The sequence below is a fragment of the Xiphophorus couchianus genome, chromosome 24 (assembly GCF_001444195.1).
Source record: "Xiphophorus couchianus chromosome 24, X_couchianus-1.0, whole genome shotgun sequence".
NCBI lineage: Eukaryota > Metazoa > Chordata > Actinopteri > Cyprinodontiformes > Poeciliidae > Xiphophorus > Xiphophorus couchianus.
In genome coordinates this window covers 1,103,140-1,129,235 of record NC_040251.1, presented here as the reverse complement: position 1 = coordinate 1,129,235, position 26,096 = coordinate 1,103,140, and the positions used below count along the sequence as shown (strand labels likewise).

The 26,096-nt window shown below is 40.6% G+C and overlaps 3 protein-coding genes across 7 annotated transcripts in view; 2 read left to right on the top strand and 1 right to left on the bottom strand.

The window, feature by feature from the left end:
• The first annotated feature begins 5,600 nt into the window (after positions 1–5,600).
• tceanc (transcription elongation factor A N-terminal and central domain containing) lies at positions 5,601–11,919 on the top strand. 4 transcript variants are annotated; one of them, XM_028010424.1, is made up of 4 exons: positions 5,884–6,370; positions 7,964–8,043; positions 8,802–9,797; positions 11,865–11,919. In XM_028010424.1, the coding sequence occupies exon 3, from the start codon at positions 8,823–8,825 to the stop codon at positions 9,759–9,761; it is 939 nt and encodes a 312-aa protein (XP_027866225.1). In that variant the 5' UTR covers positions 5,884–6,370; positions 7,964–8,043; positions 8,802–8,822; the 3' UTR covers positions 9,762–9,797; positions 11,865–11,919. The 4 variants fall into 4 exon arrangements, with proteins under 4 accessions (XP_027866223.1, XP_027866225.1, XP_027866224.1 ...); XM_028010423.1 differs by lacking the exon at positions 11,865–11,919 and adding an exon at positions 10,896–11,075; XM_028010422.1 differs by lacking the exons at positions 5,884–6,370; positions 11,865–11,919 and adding an exon at positions 5,601–5,853 and having other exon boundaries at positions 8,802–11,075.
• LOC114140499 (ras-related protein Rab-9A-like) lies at positions 11,918–15,509 on the top strand. Of its 2 annotated transcripts, XM_028010427.1 has the most exons (3): positions 11,945–12,049; positions 13,136–13,196; positions 14,588–15,509. In XM_028010427.1, the coding sequence occupies exons 2-3, from the start codon at positions 13,139–13,141 to the stop codon at positions 15,280–15,282; spliced, it is 753 nt and encodes a 250-aa protein (XP_027866228.1). In that variant the 5' UTR covers positions 11,945–12,049; positions 13,136–13,138; the 3' UTR covers positions 15,283–15,509. The 2 variants fall into 2 exon arrangements, with proteins under 2 accessions (XP_027866227.1, XP_027866228.1); XM_028010426.1 differs by lacking the exon at positions 13,136–13,196 and having other exon boundaries at positions 11,918–12,049.
• A 1,951-nt stretch (positions 15,510–17,460) lies between these two features.
• The window catches only part of LOC114140500 (neuronal membrane glycoprotein M6-b-like), a 28,069-nt gene continuing 19,433 nt past the window's right edge, over positions 17,461–26,096 (bottom strand). The window contains exons 2-7 of the mRNA XM_028010428.1: positions 25,217–25,403; positions 24,662–24,821; positions 24,147–24,315; positions 22,458–22,531; positions 22,298–22,363; positions 17,461–20,910 (exon numbers count right to left, since the gene is read on the bottom strand). Coding sequence (XP_027866229.1) covers positions 20,758–20,910; positions 22,298–22,363; positions 22,458–22,531; positions 24,147–24,315; positions 24,662–24,821; positions 25,217–25,403 — 809 coding nt within the window. The 3' untranslated portion in view covers positions 17,461–20,757. The remainder of the gene's footprint in view (positions 20,911–22,297; positions 22,364–22,457; positions 22,532–24,146; positions 24,316–24,661; positions 24,822–25,216; positions 25,404–26,096) is intronic.

Below are 26,096 nucleotides of genomic sequence, written 5' to 3'. Positions count from 1 at the left end.
ACTCCGCGTCAGTCTTGGTTTGATAAAAACCTGATGTGGAATTTTGGTCCTCATCGCCTCCTTCCTTCCTCCCTCTCTCCCCTCAACCCTCCACCTCTCTTTCCTGGGACTCCAAATAAGGCAACATGTGCTGAAATCCGAGGCCTAACGTTTTCAGCTGTTTCTCTCCTCATCGCAATGCAATGAGAGAATGGCAGAGGAGGAAAGAAACGGAAAGCCTCGCTCTCCTTCCCTTACGTTACATCATTTTGTTATTTTTCCTCCTTCACCCCTTCTTTCTTCCCTCACCTCTATCTTCCCCTCTGTTGACGTTTTCTCTTCACATGTTCGCCGTTATGTAACTCAGTCGGAGCAGCCAGATTGCGAACCTTTGCACCACATGGACGAGATGCTTTTTTTATTCACCCTTGGCCACAGCTGCTTCGCTTCACAGACCATCAGTATAGAACTTAGGAATTTTTTTGTTTTTGTGTCAACTGTGGCCTAAAATGGGCATTTGGTCGAGGGAAAAAAAGGCCTGCAGTAACTCTTGGGTTGCTGGGTTGAGAACCAATAAATGTTTTCGATACTTTCAACCCATTGAGTGGACGTCGCTGCTTAGCTAAAACTCCAGCTCTCGGTTCTCCACTGAGAGGCCGCGCGGCAACTTCCTGTTCACTGCGCATACTTCCTCAAAAACTGCCAGGCGGCACAGAGCTGGGTGTTTTTCTTGTTTTTTAAGTTCCCCATTTGAAATGAGACAACGTGTTGGCTCAATGACAGGAAGTGAGTTGCGGTTTACCTCAAATCAGCTAAAAAAGGGACTCAGTTCAAAGCACACAGGGGGAGGCCTAATGTTTTAGTCTCCCCCCTTTAGGCCTCCTCCTTTGAGCAAAACCTGGCCTCTGTCTTCAGTGTGTAGGAAGGACTTTAATCCCCACAATACATCTGAGTGACCACTTCCTACCACGCTGCAAAAGTTAGCCATCTGCAGTGACGCGGTGCTGCGTCCAATTTAGTCATACCGGAGGCTTGTCTGAAGTTTTTCCAAGGCATTTCAATGAGATTTAAGTTTAAACTTTGATTATGCCACACCAATAACCTTTATTAATTCAGATTTTGTGTATGTTGTCAAGCCGTCTGGAGGTGAAGCTGCTGGTTTGCTTTGGGTCATTGACCTGCTTCTCGTTCAGTGTGATGATTCTGAAATCCTGTCAGTTTCTGCTCCAGATGGAAGGAGACACACATCTTCTAAAAAGCTCAGTTTTTGTCCCATCAGTCCAGAGGATATATTCCCAAGAGTTTGGGAATATATCCTTTTCACGTTTTGGTAAAAGTGAAAAGGGTGTTTCATTTTGGCAGCTTCAGAGCTTTAGTTCTTTGCTTCTTTGGTAGGACGGTTCAAGAATGTTTTGCTGAAATCCCAAAACCTTAGACGTTGCTTTGAATGCCTCAAGATGTCAGTGATTTTGTTTCCCTCATCTCTCCTTGAATTTTCATGTCTTTGAGGCCCTCCTCTTGTCCTCTATTGTCAACAAAACGTCTTTTTTGGCCTACTTCGTGTTGTCAGTCAGGTTCCAATTAAGCAATTTTTCATGTCTGAGTGAATCTGGTGGAATTAAACAAAAAAACAACACAAAAAACTACATTTTATTCACTGTTAAATTATAATTTGCCATGGTTGGTTTGAATCAATGAAATCATTTTTGAAACACTGCATTTTGGTTTGATCTGATCTGAAGTAAAGTTGCGCTCCTTTATTGATTACTCAGCGACTGGAGGAGACGTGCTCCCTCCTGCTCTCTGTTTGGCGGTTGATGTTTTTGCCACATGACCAATCAGGAATTTGTACAAGCATGCACACGAACACAAGCGTGCGTTCCCTTTTCTTTCATGGCTTCGCCTCCCTCGTCTTTTCTCACCCTCTTAAACTTGATTATTGCAATTAAGGCCGAGTTTCCATCGAAGACGGCTGAAGCGGAGAGCAGGCGCCGAGAGGAGAAATGGAGGATGTCAGAAGAGGGGAGGGGAGGAATGCGTTTGGTAAATTGGCGAAGAGGGGGCTGGGGCGGGCAAGACGAGGCAGCAATGTGGGGGGGCCGAAAGAGACGAGGAGCAGGAAATGAAGGACAAAGAAAAGATGGAGGGAGAGCGGGGGTGGGAACAGAAAGGTAGTGGAGTTCTAAGGAGTCCTGTCCATGCTCACTGCAGGCCCATGAATTTTAACTGTGGGATATCTGGAATTTGGACTCAATCAGTCAGCGGAAATTACCACAGAGGCAGAGGGCTTAAAATGAAACATGCAGAAAAGAAAGTACCTCTTCACTTTCGCTCTGCTTTGGGACAAAAAAAAAAAAAAAAACCTCGTACGAACTCTGTCTTCTTATAAGGCAGAAAGTGTTGCGGCCTTATCCTTACGTCAGCTTGACATGATATCGAACATGGACAACGATAACCTCTCACCTTAGAAGTGGGTCATAGTGGATAGAACTAGTCATTTTACAAACCTGGCACCAGACCTCCAGACAATCTACTCTTATCTTGGTACTTATTGATAACAGGGAGCTTGTGTTGATATACAGTCCTGTGGAAAATGCCCTTCCTTCTGCTTTATTGTTCCTACTTCAGTGTTTTAGATTGTCAAGCAAATTATTATTATCAGACAATGTCAACCCGCATGAATTTGCTGCTATTGACAACCTTTTTATTTTTTCTAAAGTTGAGTTCGGTTTCACTTGCCAAATGTAGAATCGAGAAATGTTGAAACGCTGCTTAGAGGTCAATTTGAGCTCGTCTATTTTTATGTTTATTTTAGTTTAAAGTTAATTTCTTATCAAGTGTAATAGAAGTATGAAGAATGAGACATTGTTTTTACTTGGAGGAAATTTTGTTGTACAATGTTTCATTGTTACAGTCAAAGTAAAGATTCAAGTCTATTCCAAGAAAAAACTCTCTAAAGCTTTTCCAAATAGGGCCAAGTTGGATTGGATAGTTCTTTCATTTACTACTTTTTTCATTGACTTAATATTGCAGTTATTGCGGTTTGATGCAAAAATGTGCGAGTGATGAAAGACTTTTACATTTGACTGCAAGAGTGCAGCTATTTTTGCACAGAAGCCTACATGTGTAGAAAGAAACTGTATCCGGATCTCTATTTTCTGCTTCTCACCATCACTCTCCAACACACACACACAACCACACACAACCACACTATCACACACACACACACACACACACACACATAGCTGCCCCGCATTGCCACTTTTCCCTCTGGCAGCACCAACAGTAAACACAGACAGGAAATGTCCTTCAACGGTTCTCGCTTATCAGCGGCTAACATGGAACCACATCGGGAGGCTTTAAAACAACAAAACCCATGTTTGAGCCTGACCTTCTCGTTGCCGTTTTTGTTTACTTCCGTCTTTTTAGGTCCCCCTCTGTTTTGACCCAACTGCTTCTTCCTTTTATCAGCGCTCGGTAGAAGCTAGGCTAACGTCACTTTTGGCCTTTTGACAAACACACGTCACTGCTAAAAGCTTCATCGACGTTTGGAGATGGAAAGAAATGTAACTGTTTCTTCGCCACATGTTTAGAAAATGTGTTTGAAATCTCCTCTTAAAGCAGCCAGCATGAAATCTGTCCAACAGCAACAACTTTATTCCAGTCTGTCTCCACAGCATAGAAGGCAAACCTATTAATTCACAAGAGCATGATGCTGCTACTCAAAGCTTGTGACCGTAGACGATTGTAAGACAGTAAATCGACCAATAACATTGAAATCTTCACCTTTCAGCTCAGTCTTCATAATCCACCTCCATTTTCTCTTCATTCCTGAACAAAAACCTGAGATACCTGAACGTCTACACTCTGCGTCGTTCAGAAGACGGAATTTGGTCGTGGCTTAAGCTAAAAGATGTTTTCCTCTTGATGCTCTTAGAAGAAGTGAAATCAGATTACTCTGTCGTTCCGACCAGATTGATCCCTTTGTCTCTTTGTTGACCATGCAGTGGACTGTGTCCGTCACTCAAAGCCCAGCTGTGCTTTTTGAATTTGGTCGCACGGTGCACAATCTCCTTTAGATACTGTGCAGTACTAAAGATTTCTGTAAACTCTCTCTTCTGTTTTGATTTCTAAGTCTCACCAAGAAGCACGTAGATGCTGTGCATCTTTGAGCATAATCAGTTTCACCGTTTTCACTTGAGGACTCCATCTCTGACTCTAGTGGAGCGATAAATGTCCTGCAGATGTGTCATGACTGTGAGCCAACGGGTGATGTGATTATTTACCCGCGTGCGGCTGCGCTGGTGGTGGATTTCCCACAAGGCCGAGCAGTCGTCCGGTCGCTGTGTGTGTGAAGGGTTTCATGGGAAAGCAAATCAGGAGAGACACTGAGAACTCGGGAGGGAACATATAAAGGAGCGCCACCTCTTCCAGAGCTTTATATTCTGTTTTTTATGTTTCAGATAAGTTAGTCTAGAGAGAGATATACAGGAAAACAACTTGTTTAAGTTCAGACACCTTTAACTTGCAGAAGAAGGGCGGCATCACAGCGGACATTACTAAAGATGGCTGCTTTTTAGTGTTCTGGTGTTTTGGGGACTCTCGTTTCCTGCCCAAGGCGCAGCGGGGTTGCTAATAAGTGCAAATCTCAAAAGCTCGTGACACTTCGTCTCCCCCGCCACTCCCCAAGAATAGAAAGAAAAAAAAAAGTCGAGAAGTGTCAAAAAACCTTGCAGGGTGTCAGACTAAACAGGCGAATCCTGCAGAAAACCCCTTCCACTCCAGTCGTCTGCGACCACAGTCAAGGTCGGGGGCGGGCGGGTGTGACAAGAGGGCAACAGCCAACCAAGCAGCACCACGACACACACGCTCACTTCCGAACACACACACCCTGTCAGAAGCATTTAAGTAACCAACTAAGGGGTTGATTTTGCATTTGCAGCACTAAAAACCACAGGTTTTTTTCTCTTTTTTGTCATGTGCGCTTTTGCAAAACCTGCACCTCTGAGTAGATAGCATGACAAGAAATACTGCCACTTTTTACAATCTTTTTTTTTTTTTACAGCATTTGCATTAATAAAAACATTTCAGATGTCGCTACAATAAAATTTCACATGCAAAAAAACAACAACTCACAAACCTTGAAATCTACTGTAGATGTGAAGAATGGTTTGACTACTGCCATGTTTAACCAGAAGTGAGATTGGTGAGATTACTGTTGTGCTTTTGAGAGGTCAGGGACGAAGACTGCAAAACACATTTTTGGACGTTTGGCCAGAACAATCAGGAAGCAGCTGCAGAACCTGCCCTCCACATGTTAGCTGAAAACAAAAGACACATTTGTCTCGTTTAAACTGTTGAAAGAACTTTGACTGTTTGTATTTTCATCCAACAAAGCTCCAGCTTGAACACTAAACGTGTGGATTTAAATTTGATGAAAATGGCCACAGCAAATTTTTTCACTGCTCTTTTGTGCACTTGGTATGCATGTGGGTGTGTGTGGGGTGGAGGAGATTCAGGTTGGAGGGTCGGGGCAGCTGGCAGAGACTTGCCAAGATGTCATGATTGTCAACTCATAAAGGAGCTGATCTCTTTAACAAGAAAGCTTCCCTCCTCCCCTGGATTTCTCAAGCTCAGGGCGGGGTAATGTGCGGGTGTGTGTGTGTGTGTGTTCATGCGTACATGCCATCATATGTGGCGTGGTCTAGCAAAGAGGTGGAGACAAAGGCAGGATGTGATACAGCACTTCCTCATTCATCTCTGCTGGATCCTTGGCAGTGCAGAGAGCGCCACCTCTTGGCGAGCTGTCGCCACGACGGCGGCGTGCTGGTAAAATTCCACTCCCTGAGATAAGGAAAGAACAAGTGCAAACAGGTCAGAGTGAAATTACTCGATAAGATCCAAGGAGCCTCATGAGTGTTTTTGGGGGGAATTCCGTTCATGTGCGGCTTGGAGGAAAAGCTGCAGGAACGTCGCGCTTAACAGCCGAATCGGTTTGCTTTAGTTTATCATACATACATATGATGCTGAAGAACCCCACCCATGTCAACTGTAAAGTTTAAGGCCTTCAGGCAACTGAGAAGTTGACAAAATCCCCTTAAAACCTCTAAGATGTAACGACGCACTTTCCCGGCCTCGGCGTGCGCACTCTGGTCTGGAAATTTAAACATTAACGCTGCTAAGAGCTTCCTGGAAGCGCTGACTTCCATTTGGATCTCTGAGGGCTGCTGGGTGAAGACTTGAGAGGCCTGGAGCGATTAACCAGAGACGCTGGACTGGTTTTCCCTCAGGGCCCTCCGCTGGCACTGGAAGGAGCTGCAGGAATTCTGAAAACCAATTTTTTAATCCAAAGTAAACACGCTTGATGTCGGTCTGTTTATGTATTTTTAATGTAAGTGTGTGGTTTTTGGCATCTAGCTCATCTATGTTACATTGCAACCTTACATGCAAATTTCCAGATTTCTCAAATATTTTTTTTCTAACATTTTTCATCACTTGAGTGCAAAACTTAGTTTCAGCTCCATCAAAAATCGTAAAACGACACGTTGAAGAAGTTGCTTTCCTAAAATGTCTCTTGTGAGATATATGATTCCTATCAGGACTGTCATTAGCTTTCAATGTGCGATTAATTCCAGACAAACAATGAGTCACCTCTGCATTAGTGTCTGGAATGCAAAAAGAAGCTGAAAAATGTGGGAAGTTGTTAGCCTATTAGTGACAGAAGCAAAATTATGGTATTTAGTCTCTTGTGCCAGAAGGAAAAAAGCTTGTTGTCTGAAGAGAAATAGATTGGCCAGAGTGAGACAGTGGTCAGGGTTGCATGGGGGAGTCAAGCCTCAATGTCTAAATGAGAGCTGAACATCTCAACCGCAGCTAAGGAACAGTCAGCCAGAAGCTCAACTCAATTCTTTCCTTACTTCAAATTAAACGTTTTCCTTCTAAATGTCCGTTAGCTTCTTGCAAACTGTTAGTATCCTTGCTCAGAATGGTGGTTTTAAAGTCTTTCTGGGTTTATTTTTGCAGGTCTGATGTGAAATGAGGTACATGAGTTGTGTTTTTTTTTTACCCAGAAGGCTTTTGGGTTTGGGCCAACTCAATAAAACATGGATGTTTTGCAACACTTGACTTTTATCCTCGCTCGTTTCCATGCAATCCTTTACCTTCATATTACTGAATACCTGCCTTTTGGCCGTCCGACTCCTCTGCTTTATATTCCCAAATATAAGATTTCGTCAAACTCGGTCTTAAGAGTTTAGGAACAAGTACGTGCAAACGCTTCACACAGAAACATCTCAGACCACAGAGGATCCTAAACACTCAATCATCTTTCTGTTTCATCACATATTATTGCGCCACGGCCTAAAGACATGCCTCGTCTTGTTGTGAGATACCTTTTTGAATTCCTATCTAGAGGCCTGTTTTCTGCTTGTGTAAGGCAGATGCGTGTTTCTACATGCTGGTTTCAAACGTTTGGTCCTAGGTTCACGCGGATGTCTCCAACATGGTCGTATTTATCCAGAGTAAACGAGGTTATACTCATTTCCTTAAAGATTATGGCACATTATCTCCTTTTTTTATTGGCCACATTATTTAGTTGATGCCTGCACACATCCCGCAGCATGACTAATCCTACTGAGTTCTTGCTTACACAGAAGGTAAACAGAAACCTTTGAGCTGTGGGAAGAACCTGAACGCACACACGTAAATCCCTTTGGAAAAGCTCTAATCTCTCTGCACATATTTGGACAAATAACAAAAAGAAAACAAGGCATCAAGGTTTTGTTGGGTTACAATTACAGTTCCAACAATGAAAAACTCCTTTTTGACTGTGTACTTAATCCAAATTGGTCCACTGAGCATAATATCCACATTACAACGCATTTTACCAACTCAGCCTACAACTTTTATTGTTAAAGTGAAGTGAGCCTGCAGCTCCATCTAGTGGTAAATTAATGTTAAATGTTTTGGGTTTCTGTTTTTACAGACACAACATGGCTGCTCCCATACAGACGTTTTCTGGAATACGGTTCACAGGAAAAGGCAGCAAACCATGAAGAAAGCCAGGTAGTATAACCGAAACATTTGTTAGTTAGTGTGTAAAAAAACAAACATATACACACCATGCACGAAGAAATGCCTCCAAACAGATTTATAGATTTTGTTTCTAGATTTTAAAACGCAACATTTGTGTAGCACTATAGAAACATTCCTGAATTCAATGTTTACCTCTAAATAAGAGAAGTAAATTCAATAGAGTTACATTAAAGAGTAGAAATAACTTCAATAGGTAATAGTAAAATGTATGCATTAGCTGAATGAGGGGAATATTAAAATGTGCTTCACAGATAAACTGAAAGTTTAAGATCTCTGCTTGTGCAAACAGGAAGGCAGTGGTATGATTCAAGGTGGATATGATCCATTTCCCTGGTTGGTGTTGGGTCTGTGGCAGCAGCAATTTGGTCTAATATTTACAGACACCTATTAAGGCACTGCGACAACAATCCAACCTACTGAAAATAAAAGCGTCCGCCAGTTTCTCTGTATCCTGTTTTAACAGGAAAAGCCAAAATGGTGGCAACACCATGTACAGTAGGATGATGGTTAATTTTATTATGTTTTGGATACTCTTTACATCCTGGCACAGATGTGAAAAGAGATGTTGTGATCGTCTTTAATCATAGTTAGGGGGAGGCGAGGACGGAGCCTTGAGGAACCCCACATGTAGTATTTGTGGTTTTATACAGATATTATTGCCTGATCTGTTGAGATTAGCTGTTTGTATTGTTTTGTTTCATTGTAACATTGTATTGTTTCATTCTCAGCTTCGTCCGTCTACAGACACAATGGAAACAAAGGAAATAGTCCACCGTGCTCTGCAGATAGAGAAGTTAGCTGCAGAGCAAAGCTTTGGGAGCATCTCAACTCTGCTTGGGGATCTTGATAGATGTGATATATCTCCAGAGCAGCTGGAAATGACGGACATAGTCAAAGTGCTTTATAAACTCCTAAAAACCTGCAGGGAGAGCAGCGTGAGGAAAACAGCGAAGAGTCTGCTGTCGAGGTGGAAGAGACAGTACGGTAGTGAATGGCGGGGAAACTCAGGAAACTCCCATGCTGTTCCTTCAGGACAAACAGAGGATGGGGGGGTTTCCAAAGATTCAGCACAAATGGGTGGAAATAAGGAGGAGAGAGCATCAGGACAAGAATGTGAGACTCCCACAGGAGAGACAACGTCTCCCTCTTCTGACTCTGTGAGAACCAAATGTGTTCAGCTCCTGCTTTCTGCCCTCCACCCTGAACCTCCCGATGGAGACAAGGCAGCAGAGCTGGCGGAAAGCATTGAGAGGCACATCCACCGTCTCCACAAAACCAAGCACCTCAAATACAAAGCCTGCGTGAGGAGCAAGGTGGCCAACCTGAGGAATCCCAAAAACAGTCATCTACGCCAGGGCCTCCTGAGTGGCTCCCTGGTGCCAGAGTCCTTCGCCCGGATGTCTGTGGAGGAGATGGCCAATGCTGAGCTACGGCAGCTTCGGGAGGAGTACTCATCCAGGGCTGTGAGCGAGAGGCAGCTTCCCCAAGGACTGGAGGGTACGCCGACGCAGAAGGTCCGCTGCAAACGATGCGGAGGATCAGACTGCAGGATGACACAAGTGTCCAGAGGTGCCCTGTTTTTGCCTGCGTGGGTGAGGTGTGGCGGCCCTGATGAGGACGCCATGACCTTTGTTACCTGCAGTGGGTGTGGCCAGCAGTGGTACCACAACGCCTGGGTGTGCCTCTGAATCCAAAAGCCACATTGACTATCTAGTGATGATCTGGTGAGGAAGTTAATAAAAGCAGTTCTTTTTTTCTTTTAACTTCTGCATAAAGTTTAAACAAGTTTGCCTGCTTGTTTAAAAGTCCAAAAAGTGCCGCTTCATCTTTGCTAAAGCAGAGTCGCTGCTAACCGGAACCAAGACTTTTAAAGAGTCAGTCATCACATTCTTACTGATTCATTTCCTGCCTCTTCCAGGCCTAATAGCCCTTCAGTGGTTTATATTCTGAACAGTGGCTGCTATTGCTAACAGCTTCCTGTCAAGCTTTGTGAATTAAAAAGCCTCGAGAAAATGTTCATACTTTTGAACTTTTCACATTTTGTCAAATTCTTCTATGAATGGCGCCCAAAGTAAGCCCCTCCTTCTTACACAAATGAAGCACAATACACACACACACACACACACACACACACACACACACACACACACACACACACACACAAAGAAAAACTAATTATGTAACTTATCAGAAACATGAACAAGGAAATATTTTTGGATATTACTATATTACTTAAAATATATATTTTAAGGATATCTTTGTGAAAACTTTCAAAAAGCAGTATTGATCTACAAAAAGTCACAACAGCTTTTTATTTGGCTCTGTGACATCCATTAGTCCATCACGCCCTGGGTAGAGAGCCAAATAATCTACTTTATTCCACATACTTAAGTGTATATTGTTGTGATTTTATTTGACATGATTTTAAAATGGAAGACAATTTGTTTTTGTCAGTACCTTTTTGAGTCTGGACTTTGACTGGGCCATTCTAACGTGTGATCTAAACCAGTGGTCCCCAACCCCGGGCCGCGCAAGAAATAATTAAATAAAAATTACATTTTTAGAAAGCGCGGCGCTTACGTCACCACGCTTTCTGATTGGCTACCTGTCACATTCAACAGGCTGTGTTCTCGCTCCTGTCATGTGTTTAGCTCCACCCATTTTCCCATCATGTCACCAGCTTCCCCATTCCCGCAGTATGATGCTGCCACAAAAAACATATGCACCCTCTGTGGGGTCATATTGTGTGTGCAAATCCCTTATAAAAATGGAAGCAAAAAAAGCTTCTGATAGTTGCCCTTTCATTTTCCTTTCATTTGCAGCAAACTGAATCCAGTGAATGAGACACATGATATTCGAGCCCTGAGGACGATCAGGACCGACTCGTGGCAGAGAATGCGCCGCCACTCCTGCCAGTTTATGTGTTTCTCTGCCCTTCATCTCTGTTTGCTTTTTGAAAGATCTCTCAGTTATTTTGTTGAATAAAGGATTTCATCCTTTGAGTCACTCTGGCTTATTGCTCCAAGAAGCATCAAAAAGGGATGATGGCCAAAATCTCTCAAAGATCACCATGCGGAAAACTGATATTAATATTGTAGCATTTAACACGTTACATTGGTTTGCAGTGATTCAAGTGATGTTTTCCAAACTTGTAGTGTGATGTACATGTTGCGTCCCACGTTAAAGCCTAAATACATTTCATATTTATTTATTTTACTGAATTTGTTTGCAAAACTGCTGAAAAATGATTGTTTTGAAAAATACCGACAAATTTATGAGTTGATATTTGTGATTCTCTTGTATTTTTAAAAAATGAATAAGACAAATGAGCTTCTAGGAAAACTTTTTTTTCTCTCCCTTGATAAATGAAATTAACATTTAAAAACCGCTTGGGTGATTTCTTTATTTCCTCATTTTCACATCTATTTTAATGATAATGTTTTAATGTTTTCAAATTGGTTTCATATATTTGGAACACTTAAAGTGAATAGCAGTTGTTTTACCAGCTGTAAAGAAAAATACATATGTGTATGTAGAACACTTTTTGGTGAACTTAAAGAAAAATACATTTTTAGAATTCAGATTACTTTGAATCTAGTAGGTTTGGCCCTCTGAAAATGAGGTTATATTATAACTAGTTGGAATAAACGTAACTATCTTGCGCTTCTAAATTATTGTAATTTTACTTCTGCTTTTATCATAACTGAAAAATTACGAGATTATGACTGTTATAAAAAAATTTTTCCCCCCACCACAAAATGTGAATCACGCCACGTGTGCATCGGATTAAGTTCCCGCATCAGAGAGGAGGCGGGCGTGACCGTCAGCGGGTCATATGAGCGTCATCAGCCGCTCCTGAGCTTCACAGCAGCGGGGCCACACGGAGCACCATGTCGGCGCTGGATAACTGCGCTCTGCCGGGGTAAACAGGAGGATGTAACCCGCTGGAAGCCTGCGGTCAGCCCCATAGGAACAGGTACATTACTGAGGAAGAGAATATTGTGTGCTACTGTTTAAATGGGACACTTCCTGAAGTTTTAATCTATGAAGTCGTAAACGTGACGTGATCGCTTTTGATGAAGCTGCCACTGTCGGACGGACTTCAGTCTCTTTATTTTTATCATTTGTGGCAAAAATATTAACTCGCAATAACTTGTTAGGTTTGAAGTCATAATTTGTTGGTTTTGATTTAGTTTATTTTAGCACATAATTTTTTAACAAAAATGAATTTGCTGTCTGTATGAACAGCCGGTCTGAAGCAGAAGCAACTTATATTTCTGGTTATGTCCCACCAGGCCAGCTGGGGTCAGCCAAGAGCACAATACAGATTTCAGATCTTGTTTTCTTTCAAGTTGCTTTTCAGAGTGAGGCAACTTTTCGTAACATTTAAATTGTATTGTGCATTTTAATTTTTAAAATTATTTCTAAATGGTTGTTAAATAAATTATTGCTTATACTGTGGTGAAACTGCCAAGGTAATGTTTTTTATCCACTCTTGATTTTAAAATAAATATAAAGAAGTATTTTAAATTCATAAACACAAACTAATTACGGTTTTAATCTTACAGCTAACTGCGTCACAGGTTCACTGGTTAGCCATAAAACAGTATATTTTTTTAAATTCACCAATCAAGAAAGACTTAAAAATTGGTAGCTCTTACATCAACATCCATTTAGGGCCCCATTTAACTTTGAGGGCCTGTGCAAAAAACCCCAACAACTACAAAAATCTTTAAGGGATTTCCAACCTCAAATACTTAGCCAAGTTATTTAAAGTGTCATTAAACAGCTCGCTTCCTCATAAACAGTTCAAAACAATCACATGTCGAATCAGAGGCATGTCTCTTGAAACTGTAAGCTGAGCTTTAACCTTGATTCTGGTGGGTTAATCATTACTTTGCAGTTTTCTGGGTTTAAAAATGAAACCAGACTTGTTGCATTTTGAGGGTTTAATTACAGTCACGCGTCCAGCTTAGTAACGACAGTCATGTTACACAGAAGCTGCTGAAAGAAGCACATGACAAGAGGCCATGCACTTCTGCTTCTGCTTCTGTCTCTACAGGAAATGACAGAAGCAGCAGCAGGTTTCAAGGTTCCAAGACAAAGAGATCATTTACCCACTGGTATTCGTTCTGCTGCCAGTTCATGTGACTCTTCGTCTTTATGGGCCTTCAGTTTATCTCTTCGGTTGGGTTGTACACAGACGTCTTGATGATGTGTCTCCACAGTCATTACTGACTGGAAGCTCCACACTGGACCAGTTTAAAAAATGTGGCATAACACTTTTTCCTTCCACTCAGCTTTCTGTTTATATGGCTGGATACAGGCCTGTGGAAAATACCAGCTGTTTTAGTAGTGATCTGTTATTGCAACCTATCCAGGGTGCCGATGAGTGTTTGTTGGACAGCTGTCAAGTTAGCAGCATAGCATATGCTAGCACCTCAAATCTGACCTTTTACACAGATTTAGTTCTTCAAAATGTTTTCAGAATTACTTTAGATTGGGTGTATATATTTAGCTATTATAACATGAGAGTTTTATGGCCTTGTTGAACTGTTATGATCAAAAACAGCTGGTTTAAATGACTTAAATGCATCTTTATGTGATAATTAAAGATAATTAAAATCATTAACATTTTTTTCTATCTGGTTTAAAATGGTCATAATGAATTTAAACCAGTTTAAATTCATTATGACCAGTTGTCTGCTCCTCATCATGTCCATTGATTTTCTAGTTTTTATCCCGTCTTTGTGTCCTTAAACAACCTTTAGTAATTAAATGATTGCATTAAACCACTTTATTAGTTTTCCACAGTTAACGCAGGCGTTTGTAAAATGTTTCGGTTCTGATCCATCTTTTTCTTTAGAGGTTCTGCTCAGAGGAAAGAAGTAGTTTCCCACTGCTGAGTTTTTTTTTTTAATACTCGTGGCACGCTCAAAGATCTTGTGATCAGTATTCATGTGATGCACCACATGGATTATTTCATGCCTAACCTACTACACACAGTGTATATGTGTGGCTAATGTAAAATCTGGACTGTTAATAGGATTATCTGGTCTGGTTGAGTGAAAGGAAACATGTCAGTAGTTAATGTAACATGGTAAACCATAAAGTGAAAGCAGTTTGTCCTTATCTAAACTTTCTGTTGAAGGTCAAACATACCAAGCATTTGTTTTGCTTGATTCTTTTTTTTAAATGAAAAATTATGAAAAATCAGTCAGAAAAAAAGAAAGGAGTAGTTCTGCTTTGGTTTCCAAACTGCTTTCCAGCTAGGAATATCTTTTTATTGATACAGAAAAGAACAGAAAAAAGCAATTATGGAAGTAAAGTAATAAAATAAAAGAAGTAAAAAGACATGTTATTTAAATGAATGCATTTTAGATAATACCTTACTTCTCTGTTGTACCTATATAAAGTCCTAATGTTCATGTAAAATACAGTTGTATGTAGTAGAGTATTACATTTGGCTATTTGGTTGTACGTGAAGGTAACTGGATGCCTTCTTCTCCTTTAGGTCCAACTCCTGGTTCTGGTTCTGGTGTCTTCAGAACTCCTGTCTGGCCTCTTGGTGTCCAACCCCTTACATCCCACATCACTGCAGCCATGATGTCCAAGTCCATTCTGCTGAAGGTCATCCTCCTGGGCGACGGTGGCGTTGGCAAGTCGTCCCTCATGAACCGCTACGTCACCAACAAGTTCGACTCGCACCTCTTCCACACGATAGGTGTGGAGTTCCTCAACAGAGAGCTGGAGGTGGACGGGCGACGGGTCACCCTGCAGATCTGGGACACGGCGGGACAGGAGCGCTTCCGCAGCCTCCGCACGCCCTTCTACCGTGGCTCCGACTGCTGCCTCCTCACCTTCAGTCTGGACGACGGACAGAGTTTTCAGAACCTCTCCAACTGGAAGAAGGAGTTCGCCTACTACGCTGACGTCAAGGACCCCGACAGCTTCCCGTTTGTGGTGCTGGGCAACAAACTGGACGTCCCCGAACGCCAGGTGTCCGGGGAGGAAGCCCGCAGGTGGTGCCGGGAAAACGGAGGGCACCCATACTTCGAAACGAGCGCCAAGGACGCGACAAATGTAACGTCGGCCTTTGAGGAGGCGGTGCGTCGCATTCTGGTGTCTGAAGATAGAGACGATCACCTGATTCAGACTGACACAGTGAACCTGCAGAAGACGCCTCACCCTGAGCCCAGCTGCTGTTAACCTGAGGGACTCCAGGGTTTTGGTTGGGCCTTTTCACTGATGCCACTGTACAGTTCTGCATGCTACTATTTATGCTTAAACCTGGATCAACATTTTAATGACAAGTTTTAGCTCAACAATCAAAACTACACTACGTTTGGTTCACATCTACTGAGGTTATCTCTTCTGTTTGTATCAGGGAAGCGACTAAGACCTAAACAACTGTGATTAAAATATGTTGATGCCTAAAAAAACAGAAGTTGAGATTATTTTGTGCTCATAATTGCAGAAGTAGTGCTCAGATTGACGTTAACACTTGGACACCCACTGAATTTAGATTTATTCTCTCCTAAAATTATCATTCTTGTCTTGTATTTATATAAAAAAAACTGCATAGAAGCCCAGAGTTCTCATTTCTCAATAACTCATAGTGAAATTATGTTTTAAAATATGAGATTTTTGGCTACAGTATAGCCCAATATAAAGCGAACAACTTTCATATCTCTCAAGTATGAGGGTTTTAGCTACATTTTACCCCATTATGAACCGAACAACTTACCATTGACTCAAATTTGTATAACAATTCAGGTAACTTGCTTTCGTTTTATTTTTGTGCAGTACCCTTTTCGTCCACATGGTTGCGCCACTGTTTTACAAAGTTCATGTTCAAATCAAGTTAAAATCTGTTTTAAATAGGAAGATTTTTTTTAGCCTTATTTTTGCATTATCAGAAACACAGACAACGTTTTAGCTCTAAATGGTAAAGCTTCATTGTAGAATTAAAAGGAACCATGAAAACAATCGGTTCCTTTTAACAAGGGTGACTAATTCTAGAGATTAGCCAATAAAGAGCGGTAAATATAGCACGTGCCTTAAATTAAATTAAACATTCTGTAATTTTCTGACATTTATGTCACAAAACCCGCCCCGTTTTACTGTAACTTTTTGATATTTTAAATAAAATCCGCTGGATATCGACAGATAGAACAATGTTTGAACACAGGTGGCAGCAATTAGGCGAAGTGGCGGTGACGTCGTCAGGAAACTGGAAGAAAACAACTCGAGGACTAAAAAGTAAGTTTACTTTTGCTTTAGTAGATAAAGTTTTAAACAAGAGATTTGTACTTTATTCCTGTTGAGAGATTTGGTCAAGTTGAGTCACAGATTTATCGGTAGGAAAGATGCGAAAAGCGACAAAACCAAATGACTCGTTTTGCTTTTTTAAGCTAAAACGCCCCGCGGAAGAGCTGTTTTCTTTCTATTTTATTGATAAATACCAATTATTATTAAATAAAAATGAACAATTAAGAGCAAACAGAAAAATAAGACAAACTCGTTGGTAATTCTGTAATGTAGTTCATTTTAAAAAGGCACTTTTTAAATAAAATTCTGAACTTCCATTTACTTTTCAAAGGTAATTTATGTAAAATCAGCAAGTTTAAATATCAGTCATTCCTTCTGTAAAGATACTTTTGTGGCTAAAAGTAAAACTCTGCTCAGAAGAATGTGCATAACTCATACATTCTTTAATGCTTAAGTTTTTCTTCCACTGTTTAGTGGAAGAAAATCAGTGGAAAAAAAACTGATTAGTACTAAGAAATTTACAATATCGACTGTTTATTTTTCTTTGGAAGATTTGACATTAAATATGTATGTTAGGAGAAGTTAGTAAATATATAAGATAATTTAAAACAACATACTTGGTGCTAGTATGCAATGTAAAGTATAATGGAATCGGAATCAATAATGAAATTCATAGATTCAACTTTTTGGACAAATTTTAACTTTGATTTCTAAGTAAAAAAAAGTGACATTAACTTGATACCAAACACCAACAAAAATGGATTAAATAATTAGAAGGATTTGGCGTTCATTGTGTATATTTTTCAATATTATTTGTGGTTTCATAAATATGTGATCAGAAATGTTATTTAATTTAATAATAAGCATCTGAAAACCGTTGTCTCCTGCGAATTTCAGATTTTAAGGTGTATACAGTGAATCCAAAAGCGTTTACACTGCGAAACAGAGTCAAAGTAGCTTCCCTCTATTAAATTAATAGTTAGATTCTTGTAAGTTGGGCTTTTGCTTTTCTTTTTGCAGTGAACCTTGGACACATTTTGTAGCTCCCGCCTGTTTTCACTTTATAAACTTTCCATAAAAGTCACAAATCGAAGAAAGAGGCAAAATACACAGTCGTCACGATAATAAAAAATATCGGTTTTACTAGAGAAGGTTACAAAAATCACCAAAGAGGAGTCATAGAACTATTTCCAACTTAAAAAAAAAGAAGAAGAAAAACCAGAATGAAACACCTACAGGGACTACAATGCCATCAAAGTACAATGGAGTTTTTCTTTAGAAAAGAGCAGGGGCGGAGAGAGGGGAGGGAGGAAGGGGGCAAAACACCGCCTACCATAGCTGTCAGTACAAATGACTACACATCACCTGAAAAACTGCAAAGACACAGTCATGTCTCCTTCATGCAAATAACGAGGAAACAACAACACCCTGACACGCATCGTCGGCTTATAGGAAATTGAAGTTTTGCCTTTTACATCAACCTGGCGGCAAAGCACGGATATTTATTCAACATAACACACATGGCAATATAGTCCTTTTTTATACAGAATAGACAGCTGCGCACATGGACGATACTGACATGCTTCATCTCATCAAAGTTCAGAAATTTCTCTTGTCTATTTTTTTCTTTTTTTGTAAGTGTTAATTAATCGGTCATGGTTAATATAGAATATAGGCCATGATTATTGAAACACATCTGGTTATAAAATTAATGTATGAAAATTCCTGACTTGTTTTATTCAGTGTAAACATCCAAAACAGTCTTTGTGGCTTGTATGAGAGTCATGGCATTCAAAAGAAACAGGAGAAAATAGACAAAAAAAAAAAAGAAAAAAGTGACTTTTGTCACGCATTTGGCTAAAAATAAGCACAAACATGTTCCATAAAATACTTAACCACAAGAACCCAGCTGCCTAAAATGGATAAAGAGAATAATAATAATAGTAAAAAATAATAATTCCCATATTTTTTCTTCACATTTTAAAATGTATACGTCACAATCACCTCAAATCCATCATATAATCATGACTGAACTGTGTCCCTCTCACGACATATCATTGAAGATGTTACATTACAATTAGTATATCAAATGCAGAACTAGTATTCGAGTGCTAAACACATTTCTCAAAGGGTACGTTTACATATATTTGTTAAAAAAAAAAATATAAAAAAAGAGCATGTCAGAAATAAAACATGGATTGTGTTTTCCCCGTTTTGGGGGATGGGAAGAGGTGTGGGTCAATTTTTTTTCCTTTTTGTTTAGTTTTTTTGTTTTGTTCTTTTTTGGAGGGTGGGGATGATTCTGCTATTTACAGGTGAATTTAGTTCCCGAAAGGAGGAACCGGTGGGTGGAGTTCACACAGGATAAGATCAGTAATCAGGTCAGAGTTTAAATGGCGAATATTTGGAAATAAAACACAGGTCGGATTTTGGTTTGATACCTGAGGTGTGTGTCTTTTTTTTTTTTTTTAAGACCTAGATGTGCAGCGCCCTCCACACTTAGAGACAGTCTTGTTAAAGTTGTAAAGAAATAAAAAATAAAACTTTTTTGTCATAGGAAATTAGAAAAAGTCCATTTGAGCACCATTCATTCACTGATGTAGAAAATGAAAATAAAATTGCAAAATCATTGACCCGACAATTATCTCTAATGTTTCTAATAAAATAAATGAAAAAAAAAATTAAAGTCTCTGACATTTTTCCAAAAAGTCAAAACCTAACTTAAAACAAAAACAAGTTTTGAAATTAATTTTGCCTTCTGAACAATAAACTGAACATCCAGTATTTTCATAACATGAACAAAATAGTCTAGAAAAGGGAAAAACAAAAACATAAAAATGGGTTTGCACGCTTGCCTTAAAAAGTGCAATCAAATTTCGATTAGCAAAAAAAAAAAAAAATCTATATTTCTTTTTGCTATGTCTAACATTTTTCATTTAATGTTTAATAATTCAGTGCCAAAAAGCAAGTGTCCTTCTGCCTCTCTGTTGGCGGGCAGCAAAAAAATCACACAAAGTGTCTAAAATGGTCCATGACCCACAGTGTGGACATCGATATATAAATGTGATTTGACAAAGACTCCTATTTGCTTTAGCTAAATTAGTCCTGAAATTACCTAAATTTACCCACATGTACAGCCAAAGTAATAACTAAATAAAAAACGTCATCCCCATGGCATGATGCTGCCACCATACTACATAATAAAAAAAAGAAAAAATGTAGACATTTTAGCCACTGGTGCCAGTAATTGTGGAGGGCGCCGTCTTTGACTTTTATTTCAGCTGGTGATGAATGTAACAAAAAAAACCCCAAAAAGCAAAAACCTCAAATGGTCTTAAAAAGAAACATTTGGCGAGCTTCCTTGCATTCTTTCACGGCCAGATGAGAGGACTGGTTCCATATTTATAACCTCTCAGCAAGAAAACCTAATCCAGGACATGGAAGCAGATAAACTGTTAACGGATCTTATAAGAAAGTAGCGCTTAAATATACTTACTCAAATGCACAGAAATCCTTGAGATACTACATGGTTTTTCATTCTTTTATGCATTTATTCCTAGAGGGGGGAAAGAAAGGGTTTGTTTTGCTCAAGGGATTTTATTCTCCCCCATTTTAATTTGTTTTTAAATAGTGCAACAATGTTTGGGGCAATAGCAAAAAAAAAGTCAAAGTGGTGGGGAAAGAAAAACTAAAAGAAGAAAAGAATTTATGAGCCCAAACTCATAAAAATCATAACTGTACCAGGCATACTTTTCAGAGTATTTAAAAAAAAAAAAGAACAACATTCACACACATTCGCACAATATATTCATATTCATATATATATATGCATATAAAACACCAAAAAACAGAGGAACTTGGTTGCTGTGGCGTTTCCCAGTGGCTGAAACACACAGTGTACATTGTTTTTCGATTTTTATTCTGTTTTTTTTTCTTCTTTTTTGTTGTTGTTAGGAGCTATGTATCGAGAGGCTGTGCTGGCTCAGGGCGCGAGGCCATCACAGCCGGGCCACGTTCACGAGCCGCCGCCCAAAAAGCACAGGGAGGGAGGAAGAGGAGGAGGAGGAGGCGCTTCGAAAACCAATGTACCGTACCTGAGCTCGACACCCGACGGGGCGAGCCTTCACCGCTCTGAAGCAGCCGCCTCCGTCTGGGGCCCGGCTGCTCTCCTCCCGACCCTCCAGCCTCTTCCCCTACCAGTAGTGAGAGCGCGCTGGCGCCTCGGAGCGGAAAACGCTTCTGGGTAAACGGAAGAGGATGGAGAATCAGGAGACTGGGCTGCCGAACATGACCGAGGTGGTTTTGTTTTGTCGGGGGGAGAGGGGAGAGTTTGGGGGTGGGCGCTAGGTGTTGAGGGATGGGTTTAACATTCGGGGGAGAAGATGAGCAATGGCAAGAGAGGACGCTTTGTCCTTATGAGTAGGAGGAGGAGTTCTGGCCGTCCTTGGAGCGCGCCTCGGCCTCCAGGTCCTGGTCGTCCTTCGTCTTGATGTCTTGGTAGTCATGCGTGGAGGCGGCGGTCTTCAGGTACGCCCAGTTAGCCGCTAAAATCATCAGGTAGTGGATCTGAGAGCAGAGAGGACATTTCAGAACTCAAAAGTACATTTTTTTAAAATGACTGCAGTGTGTTTAAAAAAATATATTGTTTGTAGGAAATGTGGGAAAGTTCAAGGTGTCTGAATATTTTTACACATTTAACTAAAGGAAAAAAAACAAAATTTTGTTGTAAGTTTGTTATAAACTTTTACTTTCTCTTATCATCACCTTTCTAAAACAGTTTCAAACCTCTCTCAATAAATTCTCAAAACCCCCCAAAAACTTAGAGTCTGATTATAAGTAGCCCACTGATGTAACTACACTGTGTTTTAGGCAACGTCCTCACTGAAACGCAAGGAGTGAAGACTCTACAAAAATATCCTGATGAATCTGCATGGAGAGTTCAAGAAATATTGCCAATTCAAGCGCTGACCTGATGTTTTTCAGGTAAGAAAAAACGTCTTTATTTTTTCATTGTGATTGCTTGTTGCGTTTTCTGTCATCATAAAATGCCTGCCGATATCCGTGGATTTTCCTCCTACACTAAAAAGAATTGGTTTGTTTGACAGGAACTTTGTACATTAATACCATGCCATAAATAAGAGCTAGCTGAAAAGCTAAGGCAGATTTTTCTTGGTGTCTGAGCCAAATGAACAAGAACGTTCTGGACTTAACGCCAGAGAACAAATAGAAATATCTACTTGTTCTCCTTAATTATGTGAAGTGTCATTAGTAACTACAGTAAATACATCTATTAGGCTAAAAAAACCTATCCAAAACAACCTGAATAGCTGTGAAAATGTAATTACCCTCCTCCTTAAATTAAGAGCTAAATAAGATTAACCACCTTTCTTAGTTTAATCCCATGACTTCCATGAATCCCATCCTAAGCTTATTACTGCAAAAAATAAGCTAATAAAATCAAGAAAACTCTTGATTTTATAAACTGGAAGTTGGCCAAATGATCAAAAAAAAAAGAAAAAGAAAAGGTAGAGCTCTGACTTAAATGTCCTAATGTGAGCAAAACAATTTCTAAGCAGTCACAGTGAGAACCATTTCCTTATATGGCTGAAGAAATATGTTAATGCTGCCAGTCCATTTTCATGACACTGTTCCTTTAAAAGATCAAAAGGCAAAAGGCATGTAGGTGACCCAGCGAAATGTGTGTTGAGATGTTTCATGATTTAATTTTTTTGGCATCTCCATTTCCCTGGATGCAAAACACAAAAGTCCGCCTCCACAGTGGAGTAAAACACAGACGCTCACACACACACACACACTCGCATAACAGGCCGCGGGGCAGGATTTCAGCTGATAGTACAACACATTTACGTGAGAGGTGCGGTTGCCGTGGCAACAGATAAGCACACCATGGCAACGTGCATATTTTGAGCGGTGGGTTATCAGAGCAGCTCACCAGAGCGATGACGGTGGCTCCGGCGCCGGCCAACGCCACGATGTAGAGGTGGTAGGACAGGTAGAACTGAGAGGGGGGAAAAAAACGGATTTTAGGCAAGTTATACAAGAATAAACTAAAAAAAAAAGTGGAAAATTAAAAAAAAAAAACACCCACTCACCTCGCTGGTGCTGCAAATATCTGTCAGTGTGGATCCACAAGCCTTCCCTGGTGTTGCGTTCAAGGGAATAACGCCTGCAGGATCAAAGAGACGAAACGTTACCAAACGACAAGAAGCTTCTTTTTTTTTTTCCCCTGATTGAAAGTATATTGAATGAGGCTCAGAGAAAGATTAAAGGAAACGGGGCTGCTGCTGCTGCTGCTGGGAAAATATGGGTCATTATTCTGAATGAATTTCCACCTCATTTCATCATATAGGCTGAAAATATCATTTATCAACGTAATTTGGCCTCTTTGTTTCAGTCACAAAGAACTATAATCGCTCCTCAGTTTTAGCATCAGCTGACAATAATTTGGAGCCTCCCACTAATTGGGGTTAATATTCTGAAGCATATCCTTATCCTACTTTATAGTCCGGCCAGCTGTCTTTCAGATGTGGGTCAAATACTGTACATTGTTCCATCAAACAGTGAACCGTAGAACTACAAAATTGGATTCTCTGTACTTAAACAGCATTTTTTTTCTTTTCAATTATTTTTACCAGCCTGCTGGTTTGAAAATCAGAGGCTTTGACATCAGATGCTTCTCTCTGAGCTCCTTGATCAAGAGGAGTCGCTCTTCATCTTTGAAGAAACGCAGCCGTGCATGTTTTGCATTCGCTCTCTGAAGCTGCAGATGGAATATTCAGAAAGGAGATGCATATAACATCCCGTGCTGCTGGAGAGTATTCCTTCCCCTGAACTTTCTCACAGATGCTATTTAATGGATCAAAACAAAATGGCACTTTTTTGCTATGACGATTTTCAACACTTTAACCACCGGATTTTGTATTGCATCTTTTGACTCATCGTTCGTTGTAAAATAATTTAAGCTCAGTCAAATTGGATGGAGAGCATTTGTCTCAAGTGTTTTTTTTAGCACCAAAACAGGGTGTTTGAGGCTAGCACTAGCATGTTTTGCTTTGGAGAAGGTGTCATCAAGGGGATGCGCAGTGTTAGCCTTCCTCCACATATTGTGTTTTGCAAGTTGGCTAAAAGGTTTGCACATGTTTGCAGTGCCCTTTACATGGTGCAAACAATGCTTTCTTTCTACAGTGGCTCCTCCAGAAACATTAAAAAACTTCCTAACTACTTCTCTGATTATTTCTCTCCTTGTTATTGTCGGAGGGCGGCCATATTTGCAGCCGTTCCATTCTCAGATGGTGGGTTGACGATATTGTTTTTGTGTTAGTTGAATACGTATTCAACTTAGCAAGGTTCTGAGAGCTGAGGTTTTGGAGGTTAAAGCTACAAAGGCAGGATATTCAGTCTTAAATAGAAGCATTGCGCCTTTGTTTTTATTTCAAAAACGTGCTTTCATAACCCTGCTGCCCCTCGGGTTCAGCTCCAGCCCACCTGATACTACGTAACTGTAATGAAAATCTGTCATCTTTAATTGGATCAAAAGGGCAAACCCCAGCTGGAGCATTAAGATTGTCTTAACCCCATTATTTCATCCTGAAAGTCAGTTTTTACCTTCGAAATCTTGATAAAGACTTGCAACAAAAAACTCTGTCAGGATGCAATCGAGGCATAAAAAGACTCTTGAATTCGCAGCTCTTCCCACCTCCGAGCGCCACCCCGGGGTGACCACCCACACTAACCGACCCTCCCAGAGAACCAGAGTGTGAATGAAAGCATCAACGACTGACCGTACTGCCTGACATCCACACAGATGGAGTCAGGATACGTGATGTTGGAGTCTGGAGATCTCATGGCGGCGCAGGTGTTCCACATGTTAAAGAAGAGGAAAACCGGGATCGCCGTGAAGCAGAAGATGGCGATAAACACCAGAGCGAAGATGTACGTCAGGAACATGAACTGAACCGAGGAAAGGAGGAGGCAGAAGATGAGATATTATTATTACGTTGTGATGCACTGAAGAATTAGGCTCATGATATTTACTTAAAGTCCTCACCATCCACCCACTCATGCATCACATTTTGCTTCCATGCTAATGTAACTGGACATCTGCAGTAATTAACTTAATCAGACAAGGAAGGACAAACTGTGCCAAAGAAACCCTGAAGGCTGAAGCGTGAATCAAGAATCTAGCTTAAGAGAACATGATTAAAAACATCTCCACATCTTTATGCCACCATAGTGACTTTGTATTCTAAAGAACAAAATGGAAGTAGCTATGTCTCATTTATTGGCTTTAACATACGAAGGCAGTGATGCAGCGTCCACAGATGGTCGTCTTAAAGTCGCTCTGCAGCTCCTTCTTGATGGCGCTGGTGGTGTAGAAGCCCTCACCCAGCAGGAGAATGGCGTAGACAAAGAAGAAGGAGGCAATGCCGTAGATGATGTACTGAAAGATCTGGATCCTGGACGTGGCAAACAAACGATAGTGTCAAGTTTATTTCTGCTTAGCACATTTTAAGGCTTTGCTGATTGATATTATTAGTGGTTATTTAGGTCTGGATGTTAGGGTACATGAAACATCATTTTTCAAAGCAGAATGTCTAAACAGGAAGTGAATATCATAAGGATGATGGACTTGTGTAAATCAGACAATAAAGGCCCTTTAACAGGAAATTGTCAGTGGATCAGATGGATGAACTCAGAATATTTATGACAAAGATCAAATATGCAGGAAATAGGGATGATCTCCATGGAAGGAAAATGAAAAAAAAATTCTACTACAGGACTATGGATTGGATTCTTGGTTTTAAAGGAAGGAAAAACCCAAGGTTGAGGGAAGAGGATGTATAGGACTCACACAGCGGCGAGAGTGGCGTGGTCACTGGTGATCCTGGAGAAGTGGTTCTCCAGCATGGTCAGGGTGCCGGTCAGCGCCACGTGGCCGCAGCCGCAGAACAGGGCCACGCCTGAGAAGCAGAGGATGGTGGCCACCAGCGAGGCGTAGGGTACCCCGCCCAGACACTTGATGCAGCACTCGAAGCATCCTGCAGAGGGAGACGAAGAGCCAGGCTGTTTCCACTTTTCCTGTTGCATTTAGCCACGAGAAAGCTCACAGCTAAGAAAGCATTAAAGAGGATCTGAGAACAAAGAATTTAGGTCAGATATGAAAGAAGGCAGATGGGGGGGGGAACAGAAGAAGAAGCTCTGCTTCAGTTATGTTTTTATAAGAAAGAACAAAGAAAGCAGGCTGACATCCCATAGTGACTTGCTTAGGTGTGCTGACGACACTCGCTGCAAAGCTCAATGGTCTTATTTATCCTCTGCATCAGGCATGTTGAGCATCTTTCACAGCGAGTTGGAGTGCTGAATTTTGCACCACCTACAAAAGCCCTCTGTGTAACATTTTTTTTCTTGTCTGTTTAAGAATGCCTCATAATCTGAGCTAAAGTGATCAAATGCATGATGTTCTTTTTTTTTTTTTAGAACGGAAGTAAATGTGTGAATTTGCCAGTAGAACTTCCCAAAAGTTGATGAAAAATTAAAAATCCCTGTTTTGCGATGCTGAATAAGTAAATTTGTTTTCAGCTTCCTGTGTGAGGTCTACAGGTGCTGCAGATCCATCCTGCTCCAGAATCCTCCCTACTCCCCCATCCCCCCCAAAAAATAGGGAACAAAAGGCACCAAATACAAGAGTTGCATGTTATATAACATGCAACTCAGGAGATAAAAATAACTCC